At 47.3% G+C, this 18,025-nt stretch overlaps 1 protein-coding gene across 1 annotated transcript in view; it reads left to right on the top strand.

Moving 5' to 3' along the window:
* The window catches only part of Cdh26 (cadherin 26), a 52,264-nt gene that overhangs the window by 20,460 nt on the left and 13,779 nt on the right, over positions 1-18,025 (top strand). Inside the window, exons 4-13 of the mRNA XM_087911400.1 lie at positions 1,290-1,337; positions 3,333-3,480; positions 5,124-5,290; positions 5,778-5,906; positions 7,298-7,483; positions 8,817-9,085; positions 10,984-11,126; positions 13,684-13,929; positions 15,352-15,567; positions 16,107-16,237. Coding sequence (XP_087767526.1) covers positions 1,290-1,337; positions 3,333-3,480; positions 5,124-5,290; positions 5,778-5,906; positions 7,298-7,483; positions 8,817-9,085; positions 10,984-11,126; positions 13,684-13,929; positions 15,352-15,567; positions 16,107-16,237 — 1,683 coding nt within the window. The remainder of the gene's footprint in view (positions 1-1,289; positions 1,338-3,332; positions 3,481-5,123; positions 5,291-5,777; positions 5,907-7,297; positions 7,484-8,816; positions 9,086-10,983; positions 11,127-13,683; positions 13,930-15,351; positions 15,568-16,106; positions 16,238-18,025) is intronic.

Genomic DNA, 18,025 nt, shown 5'->3' with positions numbered 1-18,025 from the left:
TATGACTGGCTTGTTCATGGATCCTAGGAGCGCCAACTCATTTTGCATAGTAGATATTTTACTAACTAAGCCATCTCCCCAGCCGCCTACAGTGGTCCTTTATGTACATTTATGTAAATATGCAAATGCTATTAAAAAATCAAGCCACCTGGTCCTCTCATTTGTCTATAGAATATAGGGTGGAAATTCTGAGCTGGCACCATCCACTGAGCACCCTCTATTCTGTGACTCCATTTCACTTTCTCTTTAATGTCAGAGTTTTCTGGAATTTGTGCATTTGTATTTGATTTTAAAGTCTAACTCTTCCATCAGAATGTAGGTTCTAAGAGGTGAGAGACCCGCTCCCTCATGAAAATCTCTCTCAGGTCAAGAGCAAGGCTCTTTATATAGTGACTTGTAGAATTTGGGTTTGGGAGTGTGGGGGGGTGAACTACCTTCTTAATGTCTTAAACTTAAAAGAAATCTGTAAAAATCTGCTGAGAATTGCAATATGATTTATGATAGATTCATAAAGAGAAGAATGTCTTTTTTTCCTGTAAAGGAATCTTCTCTATTTATTTTAAATCTTCTCAGTTTCATAGGACACAAATGCCCATTCCAGTCCATTCTTTTATATTCTTTCAAATAATTGTGTATTGACCATCCCTGCACCGAGACTCTGACCCACTTCTAAGCCATGCATGTAACTGATTTCCCACTGTGCCTCCGGCATCTCGGATGCTTCCGTCTGCTAGCTTGGGTGTGAGGCTATAGCTCTTGTGCGTGTAATTACAAATGCCATATGGCGGTCTGTCATGCAAGTGCTGCATGGTTTGTTCATCCAAGGGTGTAAATCTCCGGGCTATAACAAAAGGCTGAAAACCATTCGGCGTACAGAAAGCACCGGCGGTATTTCCTTTCTGCATTGTGACTGAGTCCCCTGGAATTTCCTAGCATCTTGCCAATGAATAAACAGCACTCACGCCCCTCAGGCATCTGTCAGAACTAAAGGTCTCAGATGTAGCTTTTAGGATAATAAATGGAATATAAAATAATAAACACAAAACAAACACACGGTTCTTGTTTAAGTGGGAGGATTACGGTTGGCCCAGTTTCAGAGCGAGGAGTCAGGGTGATTAAGGAGCTGAGCTGCCGGCACCGCGATGAATTATGGAGGACGAGGGAGCAACAGTGTGGGAGAGAGCCAATTTGCTTGTGAAAACTTTAAAAATGTATGCTAGAGTCCCTGAAGCGGAGTAGCTCAGGAGTAGGAGCCCTGCAGCAGCCGTCAGCCTTCCTGGAGGGGAAAGCTGACCCTGAGGAGACTGAGGCTGCCCACATTGGTTCTGAGATGCCAGGTAAGAAGTGGAAGGCTAGACCCGTGCTTCAGCCTCTGCCTGCTGGCTGGGCTTTGGGTTCCTCTACCTCTTCCGAGTGTTGAATAGTCAGTCATTCTCTAGCACAGAGGGAACATGGTGCTCACTAGGGCTTTTAGGGCCAGGGTACGAGGGGTTCATCTGCCCGTGGACCCCCCCTGCTCTTCTTTAAGAAACTCGTTTTTATTGATCCCTGTGCCTGCAACCAAGGTCCCGTGGTGGAGGGCTGCTGTGCTTGGGAGCACCTTCAAACTGCAGCTCATGGGCATTCAGTTCCTTTTGCTGCGACTGAATTCCTGCAGGCTCTCTCATGCTCCGTCCCTCCGGCCTGCCAGCCTTCAACAGACCAAACCCTTGCACCCAGGGGCAAAGGAGGCACAGTGGTGAAGCGGGTTTCAGTCACTTGAAAATACACATGCGCCTCTCTCAACATGTAAGCAGATCAATTTCTAGAAATACGTTTATTACCTCCCAACTTCTGTTTTATAATTAATGGCATATCTTAAGTTATGTAGTAAACATTACCTTATTTTAATATTATAATCAAGAACACCCTGTAACGAGTGGGCTGTGCCTTTTATACCATTTTCAGATGTGTGAGAGAGCAGCACAGCACGCGGTGTTGAGATTCCCAGGTCCCCGCTGTCGGCTGTCGGCATCTTGCCCTGGTGTGGTTTGTGTATTTCTGTTGTAACTGAGGAGCCAGGGTTTTACAGTATCACCAGTCAAAGCCCATTGCTTGCCTTGTCTCTGTCCAGGTGCACTCTTGATGTTTTGTGTTGTAAGGGCTCCCACCACAGCCTCCTGTGGAGGAGCTTCCTGCTCTGAAACCCGCCATATTCCACCTGCTCACCCCTCCCCTATTGAGAACCACAAGCTTTTTATTATCCTTTTTATTATCCATAAATTTGCCATTTCCAGGTTGTGATGGAGCTGCACTTCTGTGGTTCATAGCCCTTTTAGACTGTTTCTTTATAAAAAAAAATTATGGGCACACATGTATGTGTTTGCACGTGTGTGTTTCTCATGTGCATATGTGTGTATACACATGCATGTGCCATATGTGCATGTGTGTAGGTGTGTGTACATGTGTAAATGCATGTGGGTCCATATGTGTGTGTGAGCATGTGCATATGCGTGTGGGTGCATGGCTGCAAGCGTGTGTGTGTGTGTTCTGGTTTCATTTCTGATGTAGTGGTAAAATTCCCTGATAAGAAACAGCTTAAGGGAGAAGGGTTTCTGTCTTTCTTACACACGTGAGATCTGTAGTAATGTCTGTTCTCTCACTTATGGTCTGGATTCCTTCGTTCACTCTTGTCTGTTCTCTGTGCCCCATCCCACACGTCAATTTTTCTAGAGTGTTTTTAGTTTAATCAACCATGGCCGTTGTTTGGTGTTTTTCATTTCATTGATAATCTGCTCTGATCTCTGTTATTTCCTCCTTTCTATCTGGGTTAATTTGTTTAACTTTCCCAAACGTTCTCAATATACAAGTTTAACTTTCTAGTAGAAGCCTCTAGCAAGGTAGTTCTCCTGGACAAGCTGGAGAGGCATGGCCGTTCCTCTTCACTACCTCAGTGAGGACATTGGCTCTCTATGAACCTGATTTGTCAGCAACTGCAGTGGTTCCTCTGGGCATCCCTTTCTCCAAAACCTATAGGTCTCAGCTATCATTCTCAAGACCTAGTAATAGTAACCGTGTCTTCATTTCTCAAGATGACACTGATAAACTGTAGAAACAGCTCTCCAGCATCTTGCTCAGGTCTACTCAAATGGAGAAGCCAAGTCTGACCTTGATAATGACTGGGCTTTCCCCCCAGATCTGCACATAGATGATCTGCAGGAGCCTGTGCTGGGGGAGCATGGCGCCGAGGCAGGTCCTTGGGACCGCACTACTCATCTTGGCATTACTGGTTCTTTGATCAGTGCCCTTGGGTATACTCACCCACACTGTTTACAGAGTTCTCTGCTCCCCAGGTTTACTTTGATGCTGTGGATCGATCCACAGGGAAAGTGGTGGACGAATCCCTGATTTTCAACATTAGAGTCAGAGACGTGAATGATCACGCACCCCAGTTTCCCGAGAAGGAATTTAACATCAGTGTGAAAGAGAGCCATGCTGCAGGTGCGTTGGGTGTGCTCCACTGTGTGAGTATGCCTCTCTTTGCCCTGTGTGGCTTCCCTGCTTCTTGCTTTGATAGTGATGGGGACTTTGATCCAGGTAACTCAGGAAGGCTTTTCACTGCTCACATAAAAGGTCGCAGGCCCAGAGTCGCTGAAGGCTTTGCTCTCCGTTAGCTTCATTTTGTGTTGGCCGTGGAAGGATGTGGAAATTGTGCCGTCTGGAAGAGCGGGCGTGTAAATGTAGCGTAACAACAAAGCCACACCTCAAGGGATGGAGCTGGAGCCATGGCAGGCTCACCAGGGGCTCGGCAAGTGTCTCATCTGCAGAATGACAGGGAGATGACATCTGGCCTCTGGGTTTCAGAAAGTAAATCTTTACATGCCAAACTAATTTTCCTAGAAGGAGAATCTATTTTTATAACAAAAGCAGTGTTTAATATTGTAAAATAGTCTTTGGAAAATCTGAAGACCTGAAGCCATGGAAATAGGAAGCGTTTTCAGAAGTTTGTAAAGTTTTAGGACTTTTTTCCTTTGGGTTTTACATGCATGTTTACCCACAGTTTGTGTTGTGCATGTTCATGCCTTGTCAGGTGTTCTGTGTGAGTGTAAATACACACTTACATACGTACTTTTTATGAGAGCAGGAAATGTACATGTATTAGTACCTAAATGTTTATAGATGCTGGATATCTCTTTCTATCTGTGAATGCTTCCTGGTTTAAAAAGCTGGTTTGGTACTGTGAGATGGCCCTGCTGGTAAGCACTGCTAAAGCCTGAAGCTCCAAGGTCTACCCCGGAACTCCTGCGAAGACAGCAGGAAAAACTGACTCCACAAACCTGTTCCGAGACGCCCACACATGCTCTGTGGCATGTGTGCCCCTATCATACAGACATGTACTAATATAAATACTTTTCTGCCACGTTTGCCTGCACATCTGGTACACTAGATCTTTGGTGGGCATGTTTTGAGATATCTCCTTGGTCTCCTGTGTCTGACTGTTTGGTTGATGTCATTTAAAAAGTATTTTTGCAAACTGTTTGAGGAATGTATCTGAGCTGGCTGGTGCTGCTCTCAGGCATCACTCACAATACTTAAGCCCAGAGGAGAAGAGTGACTGGTTCAGACGGGTGGCGAATTGAAGTGGGTCAAGTATTCATTCCACGGAGCGTGAGAGCATGCCAAGTATTGTCTGCACATCTTTCCTGTGGCTGAACATTTCCATACATTTCTCAGCCTTTTCTTTTTTAATCAGTGCACCTTTTCTGTTAATATGCTTGTCATTTGCTCCCTGATCACAACTTGCTTCTTCTATGTAAATAACACATACTTGGCACATGCATTTTAAGTGTTTATCACTCACTTTTAAATTTTGTCTGGATTTCTTATAGATTTAAAAACTTCATGTATCAGTTGTACCCCGCCCTCTTCTGCAGAAGCAATCCTAGCTAGAAAGCTCCTTGAAGTTTACCCTGAGTTAAATATCCACCTTTATTTTGCATAGTGTATCTGTATGCTGATTTTTCATTTAAATATCTCATCCATTCTGGTGTGTGCCCTGATGCCATTTGCAAAGTTTCTTCCCTCTGTCTGCTTTGGCAAACAACCTTCAGCCAGCAATAACATTCTTAAAAACTTCTTTCTAGGTCAACCTATTTTTCAGTTGTTAACGGTCGATTTGGATCAAGAAAACACTCCAAATTCTCAAGTCCTTTATTTCCTCGTTTCTCAAACACCATTACTGAGAGAAAGTGGCTTTCGGATTGATCTCATCAGTGGGGAAGTACGACTCTCGGGATGCTTAAAATATGAGGTTATGTAGATTTTATTATTTGAATGCACCGGGGCTGGTGAACTAGCTCTGTCAGCAAAGTGATTGTTGCCCTGGCAGGAACACCTGCTCCCAGTCCCAGAACCCATGTAAACCAGTGCTGTGGCAGGGTGCCTGTTGTCCCAGAGCTACGGAGGCAGAGAAAGGCTTCTCTCTAGGGCTTCCTGGCCAGCCAGGCTAGCCAAATGGTGAGCTTCAGGCTCCATGAGAGACTTTGAATCAAGAATGAAAGTGAACAGTTCCTGAAGAACACCCAAGGTTGACTTCTGGCGATGTGTGCATGTGCGCGTGCACACACACACTCACACAGTGTTGTTTATGCCTCAGCCCCAGATTGGGGTCTATATTTGCAACTGGGAGTCTTCTGTGGTTAAGCCTTGCTATAGAAATTGCTAGAAGGAAATGTCCTTGTTATTATTTCCCTCACCTGTGTTTGTGGGACTTAACATTCCTTTTCTTTCCCATGTAGTCTGCTCCTTGGTTCACTCTGATAGTCAGAGCGACGGATTGTGGAGAGCCATCCCTGTCATCCACAGCCACCATTCACATCAGTGTGGAAGAAGGCAACAACCACATGCCCACATTTGTGGGAGACCATGTAAGGCATAGGGTGCCTGAATTCTAAGCCCTCTACAAAGGTCCCCAAGCCCTAGGCTTATGTACTCCTCCTGGGTCATGAGCAAGTACATACGATACTCAAAAGTAACCTAAACTGGAACTGGGAAGTCCACCTGGGGTTAGAGAGATAGTCCCATCTGTTAAATACTTGCTTCCCACGTGTGAAGGCCTGAGTTTGACACCCACCACTCACATAAAACTCTGGGCATGGTGCTGTCCACTGAGGCCAGGCAGGAAGATCCATGGGGTCCATTCGCAGCCTTCCTTGCCTAATTGGTGAAACCTGTCTAAGTGGGAAACCTGTCTCCAAGAGCAAGGTTGGAGCCGTCAAGATGGCTCAGTGGGCACAGGAGCATGCTGCCCTCCTGACGGCGTGAGTTCCATCCCTGGAACGTGGATAGAAGGCTAGAACTGACACTTTCACAGTGTCTTGGGCGGGTGGGGGGCGGCTCCTACATATGTATGTTCTTGCACACACAAATTGATCCCGAGAGGAGTTTTTCTTGATGACCCAGTCAACACCCTGTACCCCTCCTGAATACTCTAAGCCCTTGTGCATTCATCTGCCTTGTGGTGTTCAACTTAATGAACTCATTTATCCTAGCTCCTGCCTGATTTCCTCTCCCAACACAGGCGTTCCATTCTCAACTCCTTATAAATGTTAGTATTATCATCATTATCATTATCATTATTATTACTATTATACCAGTGCGTACTGACTGTTGCATTAATGATTCAACCAATTAATTTTAAAATGGGTTATTTACATGTTTTAATTACATAAACCAACATGGAATGTTTTCAGGGAAAGTTCCTTATCCGAAAGTTTATACCAATGACAAAATAATGTTCCAGTTAAGCCCATGTCAGAATCCTTCCCTGGTTTAGGAAAAATCTATGCGCTCAATAGTAAGCCTGGAAAAATAATACCTCACTGTCCTGCTGTGCTTGCTTAGAGACTCTCTACAAAAACTACTGAAAAATGAGCTGTTTCAAGGAACTGTGTGCACTGGAAAGATGGTCCCCTTGATCCAAATAAATCTCTCCCCATTGTGGAAGAGCTAGGATACTTATGACACGTGGGCTAGGCTGTGTATTGCATCTTAAAAATTCTCAGTGGAAGAATGCACTGAGTTGGACTGAAGAATCTCTTTAAAATTATCCAGCTTTAGGCACAGAGTCTCAGGGAACGCTGTTCATATGGAGGAGTATGCTCCCGACTTCATGGTCTCCCTAATATAGCTGGAGAAATTGAAATGCTTGAAGGTCAAGGGTGTCTCGATGAGGACCCAGTCCTTCCCCAGCCCCCGTCCTCTTCTCCATCTTGTGTCTTCGCGTCTGTGACGTGAACATGATGATGATTTCTTCCAGTATGAGATTCAGATTTCTGAAGGTGAAGTCGCATGGGGCACGTTGTGTCTCCCTGTTCAAGACGGAGACGCACCGTTTACACCAGCTTGGAGAGCAGAGTTCCACATAGTGGATGGCAATGAGCAGGGGCATTTTGACATCATGACTGACCCTGAGACCAACCGAGCAGTATTAAATGTTATCAAGGTAAAGTCAGGGTCAGGCGGTGGTGGATGCTATGGTTCCCGTCTGGAGGACAAGCCATAATGACTAAGGAGCTAGTACCTGCTAAGCACTCACTGTGTGTGGAATGCATAGTGTGCCCTGTGCCATCCTTTGAAGAATGCAGGACCATCTGAGCCCTTTGTGTAGAGGCCAAGGGCTCCTCCTGCAGTAACAAGAAACAGACTTTTTATGCTATTGAGTTCTTTGACACCTTTTGTTGTTGTTGTTACAGACAAAATCTATCACATTCACCTAAGGCTGGAGTTTTAATTATTTCTTTTCCTGATGTGATGAAAAGTGAACTTTAAAAAATATTAATTTTTTAGGCCAGGGTCTCAAATATTGCAGATTGGCCTTGAGCTCATTACATTACATAGTTAGAGGAGTCCCTTGAATTTCTCATCTTGTCTCTAACTCTGGAGTGCCAGGATTAGGGACATACACAACCATACTTACTGTATGTGGTGCTGGGACTCCAACCCAGGGCTTTGTGCATGCTAGGCAAGTGTGGGACTAGTTGGGCCACCCCCCCCATCCTTTAAAATGTTTCTCTAATGAAAAGTTCTTCTTTTAATCTCCCAGGTTTAAAACATTTTAAGCAGTTGAAGTGTAAATATTGGGGCATTTGTGTGGGTTGTAATGAGTGTTGAGCTCAAGGAAGCTGGCCCTGGAGGAGAATATTATAGCCATGTTTTATGGGTGAGGAAATCAAAGACCAGAGAGACCCTTTACATAAAGTCACAAGGCTGAGAATAGTGGGCTTGACAGGGGCAGGCGGGCGCTGACGCTTTTAGTCTTTGTGGTTTTCAAGGAGAGCTAAGAATGGCCAGCACCTCCCGCACAGAACAGCTACCTCAACTGAACGGGCCGACCAGAGTCAGTGCCTCTGGGTAGAGTCGAGATTCTGCCTGTCAGTTGAATAAGATCCAGGAAACGTTCAGAAGCCGCAGACCACACTGTGAATACCAAGTATCTGACAACCCGCTGCACAGTTGCCTGCCATTGAGTTTGTCACCCTCCCGGCTGCTGAGTCCTTCCAAGTCCCAGGCTACTTTGTACCCTGAGTAGCTATGATCATTAGTATTTATATTTCTCCAAGTTCCTCTGATTTCTTTTTTTTTTTTCCTGTGGCACGGTTAAGACTTGAATGTTTCATGAGTTCCGGGTTTTCTTGCATTTTTCATCACCCTCTGACGGAGGGTGGCTCTGTGCTTTTGATCACCTCCTCCCACCGCTGGGCTTCTGATGACTCTGCTAAGCGTCTTCCAGCAAGGGGAGCAGTGGGCACTAATCAAGCCCTCTCTTACCTTGGCAGCCTTTGGATTATGAAACTCAAGCAGCCCACAGTCTCGTCATTGTTGTGGAGAATCAGGAGCCTCTCTTCTCTTGTGAGGAGGGCCAGGCACAGCCGTCGACAAAGGCCATGGCCAGCACCACTGTGAGCGTGCAGGTGGTGGACACCAATGATCCACCAGCCTTTCACCCCAGGAGCTTCATCGTCAGCAAGGAGGATGGAGCCGGGCCGGGCGTCCAGCTGGGAGGTTTCAATGCTACAGACCCTGACAGGGTCACCAGCCAGATAAGGTGGGCACAGAGAAGCAGGCAGCAAGGCTGGCTGCAGGGTGAGGACTGTTGGCCACGGGGCTGTTAGAGAATGTTGCTGAGACTGTTTCAGTCCCAGGAGTAAAAATGTAAGAAGCTACCTGGTAAACTGGCTGGACTAACCCAATTAGCACCCTTACCCTGTAGCACCCTCCTGGAGTCCCCTCACTGATCCCCCCCCTTGACCCTTCAGAGTCTCTTTTGTGTACAAAAATGCTTTGTAACATGTTTCTATGTCTCTCTTTGCCAGATATCCTAGCTCTCTTGCTTCTGGATTAATACTCTTAATAATATTTATTGTTTTAAATGAAATACTTCAGTCAAATCATTTTAATGAGGTATTTATGTATACCACTATAAGAGTTCAGTTTGTGGGACTGAATACATTCATACACCACCTAGAATCTCTCTGTACCCAGTAAAGCCAGCTCCCCCAGCCCCTTCCAAGTCCTCTTCCCCAGATTTCCTCCCCCAAACCCCTCCCTTCAACCTCTTGTCCAGTCTACTTCCTCACTTCCCTTACCCAGATCCCTGGCAGCCACCACTCTCCCGTCCATCCCCTTGTCTTGACCACCCCAGTGATGGAACCCTACAGTGTGTCTTCGGTCACTGATAAGATACCTGCTTAGTCAAGGTATCGGTTGTGTCTTCTCGCCAGGGTAGAGGTGGCATTCACAGACCACAGTTAGTGTTTTCTCTTTCAAAGTCCTTCGGTTGAAATTAGTTATTTTTCATGCCCAAATTTGCTTTTGGCCTCAGATGATGTATGGATGAACTCTTGAGTTTCTACTCCTGGCTTGTGAACACTATAAAACCACAGCGACTTCTAGAACCTTCCCTACTTGTTAAAGTTGTGCAAGAGAAAATGGTCTCTTTAAAATCTATGACCCACTGACTGTCCACGAGAGATCACGGTGGGCCCTGCTGAAAGCATTTTCCCAGATGAGGAAGACGAAACCCCTGGAGAAGCTTCCCTTCTCTGACCCTTTCTCTGCCTGAGTTTGGTGCTCCTGGCTTGAGTACAGGAATCCCTTACTGTGGTCCCTCCAGAGGCATAGTGGTTGGCAGCCTGACATGGTTCCAATGGATGCCATCTGATACCAGTCTCTCTCAGAAACCCTGAAGTGTCCTGCCACATGCATAAAATGGCTCCAGGTTCACAAGTGATTGGTGGGAGGATGATCTTCAAGTGAGAGAGTCCTTTAGGATCTGCTACAAGAGGGTCAAGACCCATGATTCCGAGGCACACTGTGCTGAACGGAAAGCCGCCATCTGCTGATACTCATAGACTGGTCTGCTCCCGCACCACGTGTCTCCCCAAGGCAGGCTGAGTTATGCTCAGGTCACACAGGACGAGGGCACTCACGTTAGCGTTTAAGCCTTGCTTACTGTTTCAGAGGTTTCGTTCATTGTCATTATGGCAGGAAGTATGACGGCAGACATGGTGCTGGTCAAGTGACTGACAGTTCTACATCTGGATCCATAGGCACTGGAAGAGAGAGAACCTTTAGGCCTGTCTGGGTTTCTGAAGCCCCAACATCCACTCCCAGTGACGCACTTCCTCCAGCAAAGCCACACCTCCTGATCCTTTCGAACAGTGGCACTCCCTGGTGTCCAAGCACTCAAATCTATGAACCTAAGAAGGCCATTTGTATTCAGATCACCACAGGAGTTCTGTGATATATTTTGATTTGTCATTAAAAAGATATTTTGAGGCATGGTCTTGAATCCTCTATAAAGCTGGAGATGGTCTTGAACTCATGACCTCCTGACTCCACATCCTAAGTGCTTGAATGACAAGCATGCACCATAACAGCCATGATTTGTCTTTTGCTAAAGTTTTCTAAATTTAAAAATTGTGTTTGTGTTCCTTCTACAAGGTACAAACTGGTTCACGATCCAGCAGATTGGGTGACCGTGGATGAAGAAACAGGAGCGGTCACCACCAAGCAGCAGATTGACCGGGAGTCCCCTCATGTGAACGGCAGCTTTTACACAATCCTCGTCCATGCGGTTGACAGTGGTGAGTGCTGCGGCTAAGCCGGGAGCTAAGAGTGGTGACTCTGGCCTCTAAGGGAGGCCGTTTTCAGCGTCACTGAGGAAATTATAAAATAAACCTTGTTTTCACTTTGCTTCGATGCTGGAGATTATTTTTGATAATAACTCCTGAAATGGTAAGCTGGGGACCAATTCTGCTGAAAGAGGGGCAGTATTCACTCAGCAGAGACAATTAAATCGAGAGGGAAGCTGCCATCAGGCCTGCCATTTTCATCTGTTCAAAAGATAACGCAGTAGCACTTCGTCAAGCCCAACGATGTGTGATAAATATTTAGCAGCTTCCTGTACCTGGGATGGCTCATAAGCCGCAGCAAATGCGACTGAGCGGGATGCCTTTGTCATCATCCAGGACGAGTGGTTTTAAAAACACGTCTTAGCACATTTCTCCAGATTCTCACAGGGCTGCATCTGAGAACGTTTTCAAGTAGCATTAAGAATCGTACCTAAAGACATCTGTGGATGAAAGCCCAGGCTCCAAGGACCGTGGGCCTGCCCAACACACTTGCATAATTATTTGTCAGTGAAGCAAGCCTCTAGTCGATGTCCAGGGAAGAGAAGCGGGCCAACCCGAGCTCTCGGGTGTGACGATTTGGTTGGGGATGGTTGCTTGATGGCCATGACTTGTTTTTAATTTTAATTTTAGTTCTAATTTTAATTAGAAAAGATGATTTTTAAATCATCATATATTTGTACCATTCCTCCCTCCCTTGTGCTCCCCAGCCCTTGTGATTTCCATCAGAATAACTCAGAGATCATGTGTTGAAGTATAGAGATCAATGAGTGTGTTCTAGAGAGAAGTGGGGGAGGGAGTGGACAGCAGGGATAGGGCCCATTGAGGAGGAAATCATACTTATGGAGTGAGGAGAGTGGCCAACGGTCAAAGAGGCCACCACTAACATCCACTTTTAAGTGGGCTTCATGCTGTTCCTAAAGTCTCTAAAATAGACACTTTCCTGAGGGATGTTCCCTCCCCGGTGATTGGCAAGTACTTTACCAGATTTACAATATGATCTGTAGTAGATTATTACTAAGTAGTCTTAGTCTTTCAGACAGTTCTGATTGGTTGCCATGTCTTCATCTGGGGTCAGAGTCCAGAGTTTCAGTACCTAGTTTTGTCAGCTGCTGAATTATGAGGGGAGAGCCACCCTCAGTGACACCGAAACTGCTAATACCGGACAGTCAGACACCGAGCAGATTCACAGGGGTTTCAGCACCCCAGCACCCTTTGCCAGCTTCCCCAGTACAACACCTTATAAAGTTGTGTAGTCCACCATAACAGGCAGGAACCACACTGACCCCATCTTCCCTGGGAATCCCACATGCTACCCTTTTACAGACACTCGCTTTCCCTTAACACGTGACTTGACTGACAGGACGTGCTAGTACACGCTACCTCATTTACAAATGGCTCAAGATAACGACAAGGGTTTTGTTGCTTTTCATGGATGGTCTGACTTTTCATATAGGTGAGAAACAGACCTGGGCAGTTCTTGACATGGAAGAGAAATGGCCGGATGTTTCAGTGGGTGGATTCATCCGCGGCACAGCTGAGCATGGTTATTTACCAGGCCTGTGTGCACAAGGATGGCTCTCTGAATGGATGGACCAGGCCCAGAGGGCCTACTACCTGTTCACTCTCAGAAAATAAAGGGGACAGGGGCCCTGGAAGAGCTGTCGTCCCAGTGCAGGCTTGACAGGTGGGATGGGGAGTAGTCTGTCTCACAGGAAGTGCACCCCTGTCTTCACAGGTCAAGTCGTGATGGGGTGATGGGTGGGAGCAGCAGCTTTCCTGCTGCCGGGCAAGTTGGCGCTCTTCTGCCGTTTCTGTGGAGGATTTGTAGGGCAGAGACTGGCTATAGCTTTTTCTTGGCAAACCAGGTGCCTGTCCAACCTCCTGGGTCCCCTTAGCATGCGAATTTTGCAGTTCAGATAGAGAGGGAGGCAGAGGAAGGAGGATGCAACACAGGCGTGTTCCCCACATGAGGCAGAAGCAGGGACACCAGGCCAGCCTGCCTTTGTTTGCACCACACCTCAAAGCTGGGTTAAAAGGAGGTGCTGTTTCTCCCAGTTAAGATACTGCTGGGTTTCATTTGCTTGATTGATTTTCTCTTAAGTGATTCATTTATTCATTCATTTAGTCACAATTTTATTAGTTCTTTGAGAATTCCATATTTGGATCGATCATATTTGCTCACCTCTATCAACTCCGCTCAGATGCCACCTCCTCCCCTACACACCCGACTGTGTTTCTCTTCTTATCTTTTAAAAGCCCGTCAGGAACAGTTTGTGCTGCCCGTGTGTATCTGTGTGTCTCTGTGTGTCCCTGTCCACTGCAGGGTGGTCGACCAACCAGGGCCACACCCTGACTGAAAACTGACTGACTTTCCAGAGAGCTAGCGATTGTTGCAAGCCCTCCTGGTTCAGGAGCTGTTGACGCTGCTGGGGTTTTGTGAGTTCATTTTAATTCTCTCACTCCCGTGCTTTAACCTCCTCTGTTGTCCCGGGTTGATCTCCCTTCCAAGGCCTCCCACCACTGACTGGCACAGGGACCCTGATGCTTTTCCTGTCTGACATCAATGACAACGCTCCGACTCTCCAGTCTCATTCTCGACACTTGGAGATCTGCGAGTCTGCTGGGAACCAGTCCCTGCTCTTAGAGGCCGAGGATGCAGACCTGGACCCCTACTCTGACCCCTTTACTTTTGATTTGGACTCTGCCCAGAGAGATGTAGCTGGTACTTGGATGCTGAGGATGAAGCAGGGTGAAGGTTTGTATGGGTTAGGGGCTAACACAGACGGCAACAAGTGATTTAGGGTGGGGACATTGGGTCACACAGTCTCAGGTGACCCTTGGAGAACCTAAAGATCAGAGTATGTTGTGTGGGAGGCCAGCCAGGATTACTTATCAAGTCTCAGAAAGGATTCTGGGCACAAGGACTGGGGTGAGCTTGCCTGGATGGAGTATCGCATGCTTGCTGTCACTCATGGCTTTCCTGACACCATGGAAGATGACTGTCTGCTCTGTGCCCTTCTGTCCCCCAATTCTCATCTGGGCCTAAAGTCCCTAGTGGGTCACTAGCACTCTCTGTTTCCTGATGCCAATGAGTATATAATGCCTGGAGGACCTGTCTCCACTGCAGTTGTCCACCTGAGCGTGGTCAAGGCAGGTTGTGAACTTGTGGTTGCCATCAGAAATGAAACTAGTCTTGGGACTTTCCTTCTGATGTTTCCTATGGCTTCTTCTGCCAGCAGCAATAATGGGGTAGCTACAAGGATGGAGGCCTTGCTCCATACTGCTATGGACAGAAACTCCCTTCTCCCCTAGGGCCCTTTACTCATGCAAACCCAGGATTCTTCACTTTACCACTTAAAAGACTTTCAGGGTGAGCCAGACTGAAAGGCAGGTGGAGTTTATTACAATCAGAGAAAAAGGCTCATGGGCGAGTGTAAGTTATACCCAAGTGTGGGTATAGGTTTTTCAAGGAGGAGTCCCAGTTAAGTGCATTTATAGTGGGTGTAGGCAGGATCCTGTGGTTGCAGGGAGGATCCTGTGTGTGTAGACAGGATCCTGTGGATGTAGGCAGGGTCCTGTGGGTGTAAGCAGGGCCCTGTGGGTGTAGGCAGGGCCCTGTGGGTGTAGGCAGGGCCCTGTGGGTGTAGGCAGGGCCCTGTGGGTTGGGTGGGGTCCTGCATGTGTAGCGAGGGTCCCATGTGTGTAGCAAGGATCCTGTAGATGTAAGTAGGATCCTGTGAGTGTAGGTAAGATCCTGTAGCTTTTCTAAGTTGCTTGTTCAGATAACACAATTGACAGTAAGGTTTAAAGGTTACAGACTTTTGTCAATAAAGCTGTAAAGTAGGGTTACAAGGAGTGTTGTTTATGTTTAAGAATGAGGGGTGCTGAAAACTCAAGGCTGTGGATCATTTGGGCCCTAAGTTAACATAGCTTATCTGTCATCCTCACTTGGGGTCTTTAGGAAGACACCCCATCTGTAGGCAATTTGACTTTATCAATGTATCTAACAGAAAAGGCCATCCAGATCCTGGGACAAAGGGCCTCTCTTCTTTCCTATGTGCTCCCTGATTTTGTATTTTCTGTCTTGTCCCATTTCCATGCAAAGTCTTGGTCCTGGGGGGAAGCAAGGAGATGCACATGAACCAATGAGCCTATTCGTGTCTTCCTGCCTTTGCAGGCCGCTCTGCTGAGCTCGTGATGCTGAGAAGCCTCCCGCCCGGGGATTACTTGGTGCCACTATTCATAGGAGACAGACAGGGCCTCACGCAGAGGCAGACGGTCCACGTGAGGGTCTGCTCCTGTCCTGGTGGATCCAAGTGCAAGACTCTCTCCGACACGAGGTTTCTGTTGTGGGCCCTGTCCCCTGTCTGTGCAGCGCTCCTGGCTCTGGCAGGTCAGTGCCTCCTGGGAGCTCAGGGCCTCTCACTGACCGACGGACACCGGGACAGGCTCTGCACGGGTGGAAGGAGGATGAGCTCCACGGTTGTTCAGGTCGAAGGTTGCCAGACACACTAATTGCCCGAAATTCAGTTTCCATCAGCAGGCAATTATGTAAACAATGGAATCCACAGAGGAACATGGGTCCAAGGGTGAGCATATGTTTGTAGTAACCATGGTTACAGAGGTACACAGGTGTCTAGGTTCCCGGGTTTGGCTAAGGTTAATAAGGGCACTAGTTATTCCAAAAAACAAAAAAATAAAACAAACAAACAAACAAAAGACAATAGAGTATTCCTGGTCAGTTAATACCAAGCAGTGAGTTCAGCACGAAGTGTTAGCATGTACCTGAGTCCCACAGGCTGCTCAGCTCCTAAGATGATTCAGACGGAGCCTGACCCTGTCCAGTGGCGGCTGAGTGGATGTGAGCGGAACCTGGTTCCCTGAGGCCTCTGACAGAGGTGAGCTTGCTCTGTCCTTTCTGTATTATCACAGCCGCTCTGCTTTCTCTGCTGTGGTGCCGCTCTGCGTTTGGACACAGAAGGCTCGGAAGCGTCATCCCAAGTGACAATGGCCACCAGACGCTGATTGTGTACAACGAGGAGAGCAAAGCCCTCTCAGCCCAGGTAGGGACCGTGGAGCGGTGCGTTGCGTGGCAGCGATGTCAACAGCAGAAATCTGTAGAGCACACATTGCACAGATTAACTTCCTTCATGTGTGTGTGTGAGCGCCTGCATGTATGTCTGCACTCCAGGCATGTGTACTCGCTGCAGAGACCAGAAAAGAGTCTCGGATCCCCTGGAACTGGAGTTACGAGTTGATGGTTTGGGGCTGCTGTTTGCATGCTGGGAACTGGACCTGGATCCTCTGACGGTCAGCCGGGGCTCGACACTGCCGAGCCATCATGCAGACCTCATTTCATTACTCCTAATTCAAGCCTGAGTGACACATGGGAAGGCATTGCTTCCACAACTGCACGTCACAGCCAGACACGCTTGTGTTTTCTATCAGTGGTTCTCAACTATGCTCAGTTCTTCTCGAGGGAACCCTTGGCAATGCCTGGAGGTACTTTGGATAGTCGCAATTAGAAGATACTATGAGCCCTTAATGGCCTGTGGCCAGGACTATAGTCAAATATCACCCAACACAGAATTACCTGGCCCAGTGTCCTCAGTGTCAGTGTGAGAAACCAAGCTCAGGAGAAAACAATTCTGCCAGGTTGAGGATTTCTGGGTGACATTGCTTTGCTCACTGGTGACACATGAGCTAGCTTCTCCGGCTCGGTCAGTCATCCTATAACAGAACTACGGCTCCATCCTCCTGTAACACGGAGGGCAAGAAGAGGTCCCCCTGGTTTTTCAGGGACAATACTCAACTCTCTTTCTGCCTTTACCTCTTACTAATTTGGTGTGTTTGAGCCAGCCATGCACTATTTAAGCTCACATTGCCATCTGTGGCCCGAAGGGATGGAGTCTGCTCCCCAGGTACTGGATTGAAGGACAGTCCTTAAGGACGCGCCCAACATAACCACAACCTGCAGGGAGCCAGCACCAGTGCCTGCTGGATCTTCCCACCTGATGGTGCTGAAATGTAGCCTTGTTTGTTGTCCTTGTGGCTGCTTTGGGATGGGTCACACGAGCAACGAGATGATGGTGTCATGAAGTCGCCTGTCTGTCTTCACTGGGAACTAGGAGTGGCTGATATAGGAAGTCCTGCTGGGTCACTGGACATACCCTGTGTTACTTATTCTTTTCTGACACTAAACACTCAACAGAAAAGAACTTAAGGTGGGCTTCTGTCCATTTGTGTAGTTTTTTTCTTTTCTTGAGTCATGGTTCAGGAGACTTAACCCATCACAGTGAGGAACACATGGTGGCTAGCGAGTGATTCCTCGGTGGCAGGAACATACAGGAATGCCTTCTTCATGGCGAGAGAGCACAGGCCAAAATCCACAATGGTGCTATGGCCCTCAAAAGCCCGCCCCAGTGACCCACCTTCGCCTGCTATGTCTTTCTCCACAGAGATTCCATAAGTTTCCCCAAATAATAGCTGAGAAACAACTGTTCTACACTAGCATCTTTGGTACTCTGGGAACTGAGACTCAACTAACCACATTGGTGAGCATTAGGTTATTTTGCTGACCCTGGGTTTTCATATATAAAGTGAGGTCAATGTTTCCACTCCCTTGCAGTTTATTGGACAATTTAATCAAAGTCATGTCCTCAGCTGAGCACTGACGGCACTCGGTAAATTTTGGCAGCTGACCTCATTGGCTCGTAACACCATTTCAGCATGTGTATGCCTGTTTGACTGTCCATCTCACCTGACCATGCCAACCAATCCAGCTTCTACACCAAGGACATTCTATTCTTTGGGGGAACGACTCCATCTAAGATGGAGTCACTCACCCACAT

Source organism: Myodes glareolus, chromosome 10 (genome assembly GCF_982192425.1).
Source record: "Myodes glareolus chromosome 10, mMyoGla1.1, whole genome shotgun sequence".
NCBI classification, from domain to species: domain Eukaryota; kingdom Metazoa; phylum Chordata; class Mammalia; order Rodentia; family Cricetidae; genus Myodes; species Myodes glareolus.
The sequence above is the reverse complement of the archived record's forward strand: the minus strand, read 5'-3'. Positions and strand labels throughout refer to the sequence as shown.